Source organism: Nanorana parkeri, unplaced genomic scaffold, assembly GCF_000935625.1.
Source record: "Nanorana parkeri isolate BGI_ZX_2015 unplaced genomic scaffold, ASM93562v1 scaffold1246, whole genome shotgun sequence".
NCBI classification, from domain to species: domain Eukaryota; kingdom Metazoa; phylum Chordata; class Amphibia; order Anura; family Dicroglossidae; genus Nanorana; species Nanorana parkeri.
In genome coordinates this window covers 281644-297252 of record NW_017307514.1, presented here as the reverse complement: position 1 = coordinate 297252, position 15609 = coordinate 281644, and the positions used below count along the sequence as shown (strand labels likewise).

At 41.1% G+C, this 15609-nt stretch overlaps 1 protein-coding gene and 1 pseudogene across 1 annotated transcript; both read right to left on the bottom strand.

Annotated features, from left to right (window-relative positions):
• Positions 1-2309: 2309 nt before the first annotated feature.
• On the bottom strand, positions 2310-3257 carry LOC108797222 (annotated as a pseudogene).
• Positions 3258-14285: 11028 nt separating this feature from the next.
• LOC108797221 (mas-related G-protein coupled receptor member D-like) lies at positions 14286-15263 on the bottom strand. The gene has a single exon (XM_018568793.1). The coding sequence runs from the start codon at positions 15261-15263 to the stop codon at positions 14286-14288; it is 978 nt and encodes a 325-aa protein (XP_018424295.1).
• Positions 15264-15609: the final 346 nt, after the last annotated feature.

Genomic DNA, 15609 nt, shown 5'->3' with positions numbered 1-15609 from the left:
GAGATGCGACATCACGGCTCGCTCCGCCCATCTGTTTACTTTCGAGCAGGAATGTCATTTTGCGGCAAGTTTTCGTCGGGTTTGGACAGTTGTTGCGCGGTGGGAGTTTTTTGATTGTGGCGGGTCGGCGGGCGTCGTGCATCGTGATTGCCGCTGGATTACATGGATGGAGCCATTGTGTTTTTTAATTAAAGGAATAGTAAAAAATGAACCCTTTCGCTGCCACTGCCGTAAGGCATACGGCGGAACAAAACTGTTCCCAGCTGGCCAGGTCAGTATGCCTTATGGCGCTGGCATTTACAGTTCTGCTATAAGCTCATGGTCGCTCTAGCGACCATGAACTCATAGCAGAACTGTCCCCCAGACGGTCCTCGTTAAATTAATAGCTTTCATTAGCGGCTCACAAGCTGCCGATGGCCGCCGCCATGTTCAGCTTCTGGTCCCTGCCTGTCGCTCCAAGCAGGGATCTGTGTCGACATGGATACCCGCTGCTCTCCCCCGCAAATGTCCGGCGGAGGGGGCGGATGACAGAGCGGCGGCTGGCGGGGAGGAGGACAGAAGCTGTCTCTTTCAGGATGGCCGAGCGGTGTGGAGATCAGAGCCGCTGTCATCCTGTCTGTTTCAGGATGACAGCGGCTCTTGCGTGGTCGAACGGGGGATCGTTAAATATCATTGATATTTAACGATCTTCGTGTGCAGAGCAAACACCGGAGTGATCGTCTGATCACTCCAGTGTTTATAAATAACTTGGGACACAGTACTATGTGTCCCCAGTTATGAATGCACATGAATTTGTTCAGAGGTAGATTTGGATTCGGAAATTCGGATTCGTTTGCATTCGTTATATCTGTAATTCGTAATTGGGATACATCTGAATTTCATTTCAGAACTAAACGAATCGCACATGTCTAGTCAGAATACAGTCCGAGTCGAGGCAGGCAGCAAATATCGATAACGAGAAGACAAGTCAGGGGTCAAAAATCAGGGAGTCCAAATGGTGGGAAAGGAGAGAGATCAGTAGCAGGAAAATAGGATAATGCTCCGTATTTGAGCAGGATTCAGGCAGAATAATCCATTGTTGGAGCAACGAGGAAACTTCCAACCCCTGGCAGCCAATTGCATGGCGAGGAGATGCAGGTGTGTCAATGTCAATGAGGCCCTCCTCATTGTGAATGATCAGCATCTGAATTGACTAATAGGCTGCGTGCACGCCATGCACACGCTCACATACACACTCATACACGCGCACCGCCAACCCTGCTGCCGGGCACCAAGATACCACAGGAAGGATCCTACACTCTGCACCATGCCCGCCGACAACCAGGTAAGGGGGCACCCCTGGTCCTCGACAGATACTTACAACCCCAATTGCAAGAAAAGATGGGATACTGTGTAAAATCTACATAAAATAGAATGCAATGATTTGCAAATCTCATAAACCCATATTTTATTCACAATAGAAAATTTATAAAATGTTTAAACTGAGAAAATTTACCATTTAAAAAAAAAATAAGGTCATTTTGAAATTGATGGCAGCAACACGTCTCAAAAAAGTTGGGTCAGGCCCATATTTACCAGGGTATAGCATCCCCTCTTCTTTTAACAACACTCTGAAAATGTCTGGGAACTGAGGGGACCAGTTGCTGGAGTTTTAAGAGAGGAATGTTGTCCCATTCGTGCCTGATGTAGGTTTCAAACTGATCAACAGTCCTAAGTGTTCTTTCAAAATGTGCCAAAAATTTTCAATTAGTGAAAGGTCTAGACTGCAGGCAGGCCAGTTAAGCACCCGGACTCTCCTACTACGAAGCCATGCTGTTTTCGTAGATGCAGTATGCAGTTTAGCATTGCCCTGCTGTATAATGCAAGGCCTTCTCTGAAAAAGACATAATTTGAATGGGAGCATATGTTGCTCTAAAACCGAGGGGCGTAGATAAGAGGGGTTCAACATAGGGGGGTACAAAAAGGCGCAATTTAAAATATTTGTTATTTATAAACTCAATACAGTTTTATCTTTTAGATTGTCAGAAAATATTTTTTTTTTTGTGCACTGATGCTGATTTTAGTGCTTTATCAATTGATAAAGCACTGAACAGCATGGATGGGTGAATCTCCTGCTGTGAGCTTTGTATTCTGACAGTGGCTGGCGCCACTGTCAGAATATCCGAACGGTTGGCTGCAAGCATCATTTGGCTGAGCAATTTCCAGCATGTTCCTTCGGGCTAGAGTTGATCTAATGATTGACCACTGTTGAAAGAATAGGGCTCAGTCAGTAGAAATCTGCTTTGTGTGCACCCAGCTTTAATATGGCTCTATGTATTAGTTGTTTTGTTGCTTTGTGAGTCGTTATTCTCATCAGCTTCCTCCCTAAAGGCTCTTTGGAGGGTTTCTTTGATCGAGTGAGGGCTCTTTTGTTTAGATTTCCTCCCAGCAAAAAAGTAAATGTAGGGGTTGACGATGCGATTAACAACTGTGTTAAAAACTGTCGCATAGTATATGCTTGTAGTTAGCAAATCAGTATGTATTAATCTGAAGAACAATAAAAACCACAACACAAATGGAAGAATTGATAAGATGAATACAAAAATTTCAATAATGATGATGATATACAGTTTAGGTGTGTATCGCTGTGTAAATGTCCTCTTTACTTTGGCAAGCAAGGTGAAACTGGAAATTACCATAATTGGTAGGCAGATCCCAATGGCTAAAACAAAAATTATTATTTGAACTTCTAAACACGGTACAGTTTGATCCATGAAAGCTTCTGTTGTACACACAATGTTCTCAAGGAGACTTTCCAAACACCCAATGATCCAAAGTGCAATGCATATAATAGAGGACAAGTTCCTAGACCGATGACTTTGATACCAAAAGGGGAACAGGACAGAGCTACATCTTTCCATGCTGATAGCTGTAAGGATAAACATTCCGGAATACTGCATAGTATCATAAAATATTTCTATGAATAAATATTAATTCTCCTTCCCTATGAAGCCAGGGTCTGTACCAACAAGTGTATTTATCTGGACCATCGAAAGCAACATAGTAAATATAATAAACAAGGCATCAGCTACAGACAGATTCATAATATAAACTGTGTATTTGTTTCTCTGGATCTTGAAGCGTAGGTACCAAAACACAATAACATTTCCAACTAGGCCAACAATACAAAGACATAGCGCTACGGCAGCCGCTATGGTAAAATGTATGTAGGAATATTCGTTATAGTCGCTGGGGGGTTCATCCAGGGTGTCATTCATGCTTGTAATATTCATCTTTTCTTTGGTATAAGTATATATTCCAAATGTGTTATTAAAATGTATCTTCTTCTTCCACCTGTGTTAAATAGATTACCACAAATAATTATTAGTAAAGCAGAAGTCAGCAGCTGAGATAGATACAATTATAGGAGGGAAAAATATGCATTTGTTTGAATCTTATGCATTTCCATTTAATTTAGAAGTTCAGATTATATAATGCGGCAATAAAAAATGAAAAGTTCTGGGACTGGAACAAATATAAAGTGGATCTGCTGGTCATAATAACCAGATCAGATTTTTTTTTTTTTTATCAGTGCAAAGCAGGTTGTAAATCAAGTTAAAACCTAATTACAATAGGCAGTAGAATATTTTTTTCTTTGTTCCATGTAATACTGTTAACACTAATGCATTATTGAACATCATGCTATGTTTTAATGTGCATCGTAATAAGGCAGTTTATTCATTTGCATGGGCTGCCTACTGCACCTAAACGTATCATAAAAGGTGCATGTAGCATTTCTGTCAGTACACCATGCAGCAACACGTTACCACAGCACAGTAGAGAGAATGAGCCCTCAGAGTTGGGCTCTCTGCCTCTTGCTTGAAAACAATCAACAACTGTGCCAAGAGAGGCGTACGTGGTTTGGACTGGAGCTCCACATTAACCAATAATATGTTCTTTATGAATTGCAAACATAGTGGGGGGAATTTATCAAAACTGAGCAAAGGGAATCTGGAGCAGTTGACCATGGCAACCAATCAGCTTCTCTTTAATTTTCAAAGCCTAACTGAACAAACTAAAGAGAGAATCTGATCAGTTGCCATGGGAAACTACTCCAGTTTCTGAGGGTTAGTCACTAAGGAGCCGAAGGATTAAGCCGAACCAACTGTGGGACCCCCTTGGTTCGTTGGAACCTAAAGGCCGCTGTACGGGCTATTCACAATAGCCCGTACAGCAGCAGAAAGCAGCCAAAGGGCTCAGCCGAGCCGAACGCATATGCTTCGGTTCGACTGAGTTTAACACACAGCCTAAGCGGGGAGGACAGTCTGCCAAAGCAGACTGTTATCTCCGCAATATGTAAACAAATAAATAAACACGGTGTGGGGTCCTCCTCCCAAACATTATAAATGTTAGGAGAGACCCCCATTTAAAAATAAAAAAAATGCCCTGACCAATCCTAGCCTGTCTACCCCCTGATATCGGCCGATTCCCTGTTTATTTTTATTTTTTTGCAGCTGCTGTCTGAATACAAAGGAAAAAAAAGCATCAGATAACATAGGAAGCATTAGCTCCCTGTTATCTGCTGATTCTCCTGCTATGTTTTTTTATCTGGACAGCTGCCGCAGGCTGCCGTCAGAGTAAAGAAGTAAAAAATAACAAATAGCATAAGAATGAATAGCTAGGCTGCTATTGGCCATTTCAAATTGGAATAGCCAATAGTAGGCTTGCTATTGCACCCGCCTACTGCTGCTGTCAATCAGCAGATGTGGACCTGATGGAGAACTTCAGGTCCACCTCTGCTGCAGTAGACAGCAGCAGTAGGCGGGAGCAATAGCCAGCCTACTATTGGCTATTCCAATTTGAAATGGTGCTGACCATGTTCGGCCGACCGGAAGCCAGCCGAAGCAAGCCGATGTACGGCTGAAATCAGCAGTACAAGCCTGAAGTGAATAGCCGAACAGCTCACTTCATTTCGGGTCGGTTATTCACACGGCTGCCTTCAGCAGCTGTCTGAATAACCCTCTCTGTCTGCTCCAATTTCGATAAATTCCCCTCACTGTATGCTGTATATATTATTTGGGTGAGGGCAGCATTTATTACATTACATTATTCATCCTTCCCAATTGTCTCTTTTTGGAACCAATTCCCTTCTTTCCTCCTCAGTTTTCTTTCTTTTTGGACAGATTTGTAGACCTCCATAATAAATGCTATACTTAGCAGTCAAAGTGTTACACTACACTAAATCTTTCAGACAAACCTTTTTTATTATCACATTATTATTATTATTATTTTTTTAAAGCTAGTATAAAGTAAACATTATAACGAATAAAGCACGTATGGCTTTAGCCAATTATTTTTTGTTTATTAACTCTTCATGAACCATATAACTTGGGTGTGGAAAGAAGTGTGTCCTTTGCCTACACACTTTGTACTAAAGGGTGTCCCTCTTTCTCATCTTAGGAAGTTGGGAGACATGCAACATACACTTTTAAAGATTTATATTCAGGTCAATACTTTTTCCCAGTTTTTTTTGGTAAAATTAGGTACCTTGGCTTATATTCGGGATGGCTTATACTCGAGTATATACGGTACATGAAAAATGAAATTTTTGGACAAATGACTGCATTCAAGACAAATAGAAGTGATTTGTACAATTCATGAATTAAGCTCTCTGCATCCTGGAACAAGCGTCTCCCCGATCTGCAGGCAATAGTACCATGTGCAATTACATGCGGCCAGCCACGGACAGATGCGGTTGCTGTTACCCTGTCAATAACTTAAATGGGCAAACCAGCCACACATAAGGGCCCAGTCACACCATCAAGAGTGTGTTCCAGTGTGTTCGGCCTCTGGAAAGCACCAGAACGCAACTTAGCCGGCCTACTTTGTTTTGGACCAGGAGGGGGCGTGGCGGTGCATTGAAGTCAATGGCACCACAGCCACGCCTCCACCCGAGTTCCGCTCCAGTGCGATCTGCAAAAAATGCTTCATGCACTATTTTTTGCATATGGCACTGGACCGGAACGCAGGCACACTGTGCCACGATCTCGCCGCGGGCGGGGGGCATGGCTGTGGTGCCATTGACTTCAATGCACCGCAACACCCCCTCCCGACCCAAAACAAAGTGTGACAGCTGGGTTGCATTCCAGTGCGTTCCAGAGGCCGAACGCACTGGAACACACTCTTGATGGTGTGACTGGGACCTGAATGGGCACACCTAGGATACCTGCCACAAGAATCTGTAGGTTCTTGCTGCAGGAAACCCAGAAAGCACATAAAATAAAATGGGACCTAAAAGGTTTTGAGTAGATGGAGCTTAGGAGAGGCCAGTGGCGTCACAAGGGGGTGCGGCCCGCACCCGGGTGACACCATTGGAGGGGTGACACCAAAATGACAGTCATTTTGGTGTCACACCCCTCTAAAAAGTTGGGCACTCGGTCATGGACCGAACGCCCGACAGTATCAGGAGAAGGGGACACCGTCGGCATACCTTATCCTGCCGGTGACTGTCCCCCCCTCTCTCTGCCGGCGTCCATCACCAAGATGGCCGCTGGCAGGTATCAGAAGACTGGCGCACGCCCGTGGTGACGTATCGGCGGGGTGACACTCGGTTACCGCTCCTGGTGTCACCCAGCCTCGGGATGCCCCTGGGAGAGGCTAAAGCTTGACTATTATGCCACTTTTTAAATTTAATCCACCATTCTTAAAAGTCTCACTCTGAGCATTTCCAGTTCCTGTATTTTTTCAGATCTTGCCTGTACTAAGTAAGCATGATATATATTCAATCTCTAATACCCTAACGGAGGGTGTAGCACTGGGAGTAGTGTCAGGATGTTTACACTGCTCTGATATACAGTTTTCTGTTTATGGAAACAAATAAGGATCTATAATTAAGGAGATTCCCAACTTATTTCCATAAATCTAAATTTATACGAGTTCTTTCATTTGCGCTGACTTGAAGACAAGAGGAATACAAAAGTATACAATATATATATATTTATTAATTAAAAATCAGTGCAGAATAACAATAAAAATAACAATAAAAATGGATCAGATAATATCAATCAATTTGATAACCCAGGTAATGCATAAAATGTAACCACAGGATATTATTCAAAAGATAAATGTAACCAAATAAAAATGACTTTTTAAATGTAATGGGTATCTTATCAGTATCTCACAGAATAAGAAAACAAAAGGTTCAGAATTGACATGTGACTTCTCCCAGCAACAGATGTTCACAAACTCAAACTTTTAACAGCGCATGGGCAAGACTTGTCCCATCATGCACAGGTTTGGCAATGAGACAAGACTATATTCTAAAGTAAAGACAAATGTCCACCAATTTAATTAAATATATGTCAGACTAGACCTTTGACTAGAAACTGAAACCAGTTTCCTGGAGATTATACAAATGTATATATTTATCTCCCAAGATTGAAAGACATAATTTGTACTGCAGTTAAAATTATCTCAAATCAATCTAGATCCTACAAGAACTCAATGGTTTACCCGAATATATATATATATATATGGCTAATCAATTGCCTAATATAAAGATAGAAATGTATACTTTACCAGCAATTTAAAATTAGTTGTCTGAGAGAAGTCATCGGCCACCGTTCAGAAACAAGGGATGGTCAGGTTCTCTTTAGTTCAGTTTCCTTTGGACAGCCGTCTTCAGCTTCTGACCTATACCCTTAGAATGTAATTTCTTACTGCCTCCCTCGGTTGGAATTTGGATCTGGTTCCCCTCTTGGCTCATGTCACCTCCTTTATCTCCCCCTGGAATGTGGGCTTGGTTTTGTCTTTCACGTGATTATTGACGTGAACCATGACGTCAGATATATCACTTTACCCTATACCTTTCCCTCACAATCACCACCAGGGGGCACTATTGTTCTATATAAAAGTTGGGAGCATTTATTTAATTTTACTATTTTCTAAAGATCGAGTAGAAAGATAACCTCTGACCTAAGCTTTTGGAGAAAGCCATGAATATAAAAAAAGTGACAATACCTGATAACACCCATCAGACTTATTGTCTACTTAAAGATATACAACTTTAAGAAAGTCTTACCTAGAGCAATTAATGTTCTTTCTCAAATACTTTGAAAGTGAGGTAATTAGTCTCAAGACCCAGTGGTTCTTAACACATTCAAAGAAAAGAAAATGCATTGGCATGTACCACCTAATTCTTTGCACTTAAAATATAAAAACCCCATATTAATAATACACACTAATATATTTCAATGGGTACACTTAAACAATATATAATGAATATAGTTTGGATATTATAAAAGTACATGTATAACATTTTACTTGAAATCAGTCAATAACATAAGCATATAGATGCTGCATATGATATAATAATATAATAACATTATTACTAATTATTATAACTGCAATGAACAGTAAGGTTTCATAAGCAACTTTTAAATAAGCCCCTTTCTTCTATTCATTGAGCAAAGAAAAAAAAAAATCTTTAAAACGTTCTGGTCTCTTGTTCATTGTGCTCAATGGAAGTGATCAATCTGGACCTACATAGGCTGGCACCATCCTTAACTGATGCGCGTCTTGAGATCCCCACAATTTACGATCTGAGAATATTTATGCTAAAATTCCTAACTTCTTCTCTGTGAAAGTCTCTGTCCAAGAAGAATGAACTCGCATTGACCTCCTATGCAAGCAGACAAAATGGCTACCAGTATGCCCATATACAAATCTGTAAAATAAGATGTATAGGCCTATGAAATTGATTCCTTTCTGCCCAATAGTTCTGACAGTAGCATAATGTGGTAATTTAAAGCAGCAAATCAATGGAACTAGGGTATGACATTGGGGGTTGGAGTACTTTACAGGGGAAGGATAGAGCCTGAGTGTATGGGCAGTATCAGCAGCAGCACCCTGCTAATACTGCCCCCGAAGGTTGCAATCTAGCTTGGTCAGGAAAACACTGACCCTAGCAGCTGTGGTGCTTTAAGTCAAAGCCAATGTAAATGACTAAAAGGAGGATTATATTTTTTCAGCAAAAATTGAGTTATGCTACTGGCGGGCTTAATTTAAGTATCATAATATATGATTACGGCTTCTGTATTGCTCCATTAGACCTGACAAGTAACTGACAAATCCACTCAATTCCTCGTGTTGGAACAAACAAAAAAATGGCATCTCTGAAGGCAGTGATATTTTTCAAATCTAAAACTGGGGTCTAAAATCACTGCCATAAATGCAAGAAAGATGTAAATACATCTACTTTCTAAAGTTACCTTTCTTCCGATATAAAAAAGTCTTAAAAAAATTACAAATAGTCTATATCAGTGGAAATTAATATAGGCCAGCACAGTTTATATTCTGTACATCTTATACATTCTGACTAGCACGCCTTTAGTTTAGTACTGTAAGCTGACATTGAATATTAGGAAAACTAAAAATGATACAAGCGTATTATAAGATAGTAGATCTCACCTGTAATATGTTGTTTTTATGTCTCCAGGTAACTATATAGTTACACCATTCTGGGACAATCATCTATAAGCTGCCTTTGTGATATGAGATAAAAGTGTAAATAAGATGCTGTGTCTGAGTGATAGGGGTTGATTTACTAACCTTATAAACACACCACGAACGTGTATACACCTCTGCAGTGTGTTCCCTCCCAGCATGATCTATAGGTGGAATCTAAACACCTTTGTAATGTGTACACACCCAGCAGGTGTGTTGTGCAAAGCCCTTAATGAATTCCAAGGTGATGTTGGGTAAATTAGCTCTATGTTGTGTTGCTTGCGTTGATGAATGCAAGGAATGTAAATGCATGAGCTAACCATTTTTGTCTAAACTGTGAAGCAGCATTATATATGCATCATGTGCATGATTTTTCCATATATGACATTAGTGGAAATATGCTTTTAGAGACTTTTTGGTTGATAAATACGTTTTGCTGTGTGAAAATCACACACACCTAGTGTGTGTGTGTGTTTAGGTTAGTAAATCACCCCCATAGAGTCATATAAAGTACAGAGAAGGGGGTTCTTTACTGTTAGATCGGTCAAGGTCTGGAACTCACTACCGCAGGCGGTGATTTCAGCAAAGAATGTGGAATTGTTCAAGAAACTTTTGGACGATTTCTTAAGGGACCATAATATACAGGGGTATAAGTAGTACACCTATGAATGAGATCTTATAGGTTGGACTTGATGGACTGATGTCTTTATTCAACCTCAATTACTATGTAACTAGTTCAGGACAAAACTGAATACCAAATTTCCAAAAGTCAGCATCTGTATAGTACCCAAACCCAGGGGTTGTTTACTAACTAATTAAGGCAGAGTACAAAATGTATTAACCCTTGCAGTGGGGCTACACCTGCGCTGCAAGGGTTAAGTGCTCATTTTTGCCTAGAGTCAAAATAAAAGTTATACTCACCTGACCCACTGAGCTGGCTTGTTCTTAGACCAGTCCTTGGAGCCTCTCGCCCCCTCCGCTGCAGCGGTCTAAGGTCCTGAGTCATCACATTCTATACACAGTGTGTAGGACGTGAAGACACCAAGGGGCATACCATCACTGCAACGTAGGAAGAGACAGGCAGGAGGGAGCGATGTCACGGCCGGCGCGCTTGAAGGATCGGGTGAGTATAACTTTGTTATTTTTGACCAAAAAAACAAGCACTTAACCCTTGCAGCACTGAGTCGAGGTGAAAGCCGAAGCTGGCTGAGCGGCCCACTATTGGCGGGCCAACAGCCTGCTTCTGACAGCTGTTGGATCAGCTGAGTCGAACTCCTTCTGCACTTCGGGTCGGCCGAACATGCTGAGCATGTTCGGCCAACCCGAAGCCAGCCGATTTCAGCCGATATACAGCTAGAATCTGCCGTACCAGCCTAAAGTGAATAGCCGAACAGCATTCGGCTCACTTCGCTTGGGCTCGGTTAGTCACTCAGCTGCCTACGGCAGCTTAGTGAGTAGACCCCTATTAAATTCTAGATGGATGACGGCTCTTCATAAACCCACTCTTCAGAAATGCCCAACAGAATTAATTCACTGAAGGTAAGTACCTAAGAGCAGAAAAGCTACACTGGAAAAATGTGAACAGCCAAGTAGTTAGGGTTAGATTTGTAGCCATGTTTCATTGACATTTGTATTAGGGACAAAACAGAAACCCCTCACAATAAGTGTGGCTGGGCCTGGGAAATTCGTTGCTTAGCTTTTTTTAAGGAGATTTCTACAGAAACCTAGATCAGTGTACATTGTAGTTTGCCTCTGACATCAGTCTGTGAAGCATTTTGCTAGATGTGAAAGACAGTGTTCACATTTTAAACTAGACCTTATGGAACAGTGTACACAGAATTGACCTCAGTGTCATCTCAAACTAATTTAAAATGCCTATGTAGACTAGCTCTTGGGGACCAATCACGTCACAAAGCACACAACGCTGTTTTGTGCATTGGGGCACATTGCAGCACATTGCAGCATGCTGTACTCAGCAGCCCATTCAAAATGAATGCTGCAACAACTTCACCAAAAAAATAGGCGCAGCCTGCATTTTGTCCTGCTGAACACAGTGGACACCATGCATTATGCACCGTGGTGCATTGCAACGATTGTGCATTGGGATGGCATTCACAATGAATGGTACAGCATCTTAACAATGTCCATAACGTTTAGGCTGGGTTCACACCTAGGCGTATCAAATATGCATGTTTGTCATGCGTTTCGCGTCGCACGTTTTTAACGCGATTCGTGGTAAAAAAACCAGCGCGTTTCCGAGGGCTACCTGGCTGTATCCCAATGGATACGAGCGGCAAATACGCCCCAAAGAAGCTCCTGTACTTCTTTGGGCGTAGGGTGTTTTGCAGCGCATTCCTACGCGCTGTAAAACGCCCAGGTGGGAACCATGCCCATAGGCAATCATTGGCTTTCACATGTTGAGCGTTTTACAGAGCGTAGGAACGCGCTGTAAAACGCCCAGGTGTGAACCAGGCCTTAGTGTAAATAGGCCCTAGGAAGCTAATGGTTGAAAAAAAACCACAAGACCAGACATAATTTGTACTCAGTTTTATTATAAAAATAAAATATGGACACAGTGTGTGCTGCAAATATTTATGCACAATTACATGTCAGATTTTGCTTTAGTTTCCAATTACATGGAACTGTAGTCATTATATTTATGGATCCAAAAACTGTACAGTTGCTTCATGTAAAATAAGAATAAGAAAAGAAGAAGGCATGTTGTTGAACCCATCAGTTATATGTAAATAATATTAAATGTGAGAGCTCATTTAAACCACACCAAAGTCTAAAAGCACCAAATTTTTGGATAACAGCCATGTTTAAATAAGGAATAGTTTAGTAGTAAAGGACAGAATTAGGTAGTGTGTGTGAGTTTGCCTTAAAGGAGAACTAAGGGGTCACTAACTAAGGGGTGCTGACGAAGCTCCGATGGGCGGAGCGAAACGCGTCCACTTCTGAGTGTGTGTTAAACATGCTAGGTGTATCTACACAAACGGCATTTCCCTGACGGATAACTATGATTCCTGAACAGAAATGATGAAAATCTGCATGCCTTTGAATCACTAAAATCCCCAAAGAACAGTGCTGGAGTGTTGGTAGAGTATCTGAGGACCAGGAGATTGGAAATAACCACAGGCCAACCAACTGCCGGAGATAGCACTAAACAAATGGGACAGATTGGATCGGAAAAAAGGAGTTTTAGGATACCACTAAAGAACCTCGGGGAAGTAACTGAAAAAAGCCTTGAGATCAAGAACCACCACTGACCAACCATGCGCTGGTGACAGTACTGAAAAAACAGAAAAAGAACCCCCGGATCCAAAAAGAAAGGAGGGGTAAGAGACAACGAACTGTGAGTACGGTTGACAATTATACAATAATAACTGGTCCCGCACAAGTCTCACCCTTGAATATACTGTACATCAGGAGGAACTATATATTATGGGAAAACTTGGAGATTCTTTAGGCATGAATGAATAAGAGGTGTTGTTGTTATATCAAGACCAGTACATATACACAAAACTCTAGTGGATTACATGGTCTTAAGAACTGCAATGAAACAAAGAGACTTCCTTATAACCAAAAATTTATAAGTAATCCATATAAACCACATTGTCGGGTGCAAAGACTACGAAAACTGGCCAGAGTTATATCCTAAAGTAAATCGGGAGTACAGATCTTCCTCCCCGATTTTCACCTCTTACATCATCTTAAAGCAGGAACATAATTATGGAGTGGAAACAGGTGTAAAACCTAAGAAAATTCCTTTTTAGGAAATTCTCAAGAATCTAAATACTGCCAAAGTTTGTGGGAACGCTTAGTTTGTATGAATGAATGGGTGTATGAGCGCTATGAACAACGTTGTTCTTTTATGAGATCTCTGAGAAGTGAGTTAACAGACACCGAATATGATATTTTGTAATCAATAAAGTTTATACTTTTATAAAACTATAGGTCTCGGTCTGTTTAGTAACCTTCTTTTACAGTGTTCTCCCTGTTAAAACACTGTTACCTTTTTTTGTTCTGATTACTTTTGGTTACATGACCTTGATGATCTATTTCAATAATAAATTAAACATTAAAGGGGATATATATGGTATATCAGAACTCCAGGGAACAAGCTTTTTTGCCTATTGAACTAAGGGGTCAGGGCTTTTCCCCATAGTTCTCCTTAGGGTAACTAGCGTCCTCCCGTCACCCTAGGCTCAGTATACCGCGAGCTACAGCTCACGGTATACTGAGACGCCACAGCCGGAGCGGATCCTGACATCGATGTCGAGATCCGCTCAGCTGCGTGACTGACAGCTGACTCTGCCTATCTAGAGGCAGAGCCAGCTGTACACGCCCCCTCCCCCGTCCGTTCCGCCAGTCAGCTCTGGCGGATCGGAGCGGGGAGAGGGGAATCCAGCCGCTCCCCTGTCACGGCAGAGAGCCGTGACAGGATCGAGTGGTAAGCGAACGCCGGTATGTGTTCGCTCACCTCCCGATCTACTGAGCCGACCTGTGACAGTCTCATTGTCACAGGTCGGCTAGAACTATGCAGTGAATGAAAAGCACTCACCTCATAGTTCTCCTTTAAGCAGTGTTTCTCTGTGAGTGGTTCTCGTTAATCACTGAGAATCTAACAGCCAGTTAGAATATTTAGAACTTTATCGTATAACAGTCAACATCATTTCCATTCGATGCCTTCCACAAAAAAACTACAGCTGGTTTAAGATTCATATTCTTAAATTCTTGAGTAAATAATATCTTCTTGTAATACAAGGTAATTGTTGGTGGGCTTTATTTTTGACAATCTATTAGGCAGGTGTAAGGTTAGTTTGGCTTGACGTGTTAGTTGTTTTGTTGCTTTGTGAATCATTATTCTCATAATCTTCCTCCCTAAAGGCTCTTTGGAGGGCTTCCTGGATCGAGTGAGGGCTCTTTTGTTTCCATTTTTTCCCAACAATAAAGTAAATGTAGGGGTTTGCGGTGCAGTTAAGTACTGTGGAAAACACTGTTGCATAGAATAGACTTGCAGTTATCAAATCAGTTGGTAGTATTCTGAAGAACATTAAGAACCACAAAAAAGTAAATGGAAGAACTGATAAGATGAAAACAAAAACTGCAATAATAATGATGATATACAGTTTAGGTGTGTATCGCTGTTTAAATGTCCTCTTTACTTTGGCAAGCAAGGTGAAACTGGAAATGACCATAATTGGTAGGCAGATCCCAATGGCTAAAACAAAAACCACTATTTGAACTGCTGAACACTGTACGGTTTGATCCTTGAAAGCTTTTGTTGTACACACAAGGTTCTCAAGGAGACTTTCCAAACACCCAAGGATCCAAAGAGCAGTGCACATAATAGTGGACAAGTTCCTAGGCCGATGACTTTGATACCAAAAGGGGAACAGGACAGCGTTGCATCTTTCCATGCTGACAGCTGTAAGGATGAACATTCCAGAATACTGCATAGTATCATAAAATATTTCCATGAATAAATATAATTTCTCCTTCCCTATAAAGTCAGGATCTGTACCAACGAGTGTATTTATATTGACCATCAAAAGCAAAATAGTAAATATAATAAACAAGGCATCAGCTGCAGACAGATTCATAATATAAACTGTGTATTTGTTTCTCTGGATCTTGAAGCGTAGGTACCAAAACACAATAACATTTCCAACTAGGCCAACAATACAAAGACATAGCGCTACAGCAGCCGCAATGATAAAATGTATGTAGGAATATTCGTTATAGCCGCTAGGGAGTTCATCCAGGGTGTCATTCATGCTTGTAATATTCATCTTTTCTTTGGTATTAGTATATATTCCGAAAGTGTTATTAAAACAAATCTTCTTCTGCAACCTGTTTTAAAAAGATTACCACAAATAATTATTAGTAAAGCAGAAATCAGCAATAGAGATATAGATAGATAGATAGATAGATAGATAGATAGATAGATAGATAGATAGATAGATAGATAGATAGATAGATAGATGTTGATTTAGTAAAGGCAAACAGGCTGTTCACTTTGCAAGCGAATTTGCACTCTGCAGGGAAAGTTTGCCTTAGGTTAGTAAATGTGGTGAAAATTCACTTTGCGAAGAATACCTAATCATGAGCAAGAAAAATAAA

Coding starts and splice junctions, on each gene's coding strand:
- LOC108797221 (XM_018568793.1), bottom strand. CDS start 15,263: ATGAATGACACCCTGGATGAACTCCCTAGCGGCTATAACGAATATTCC.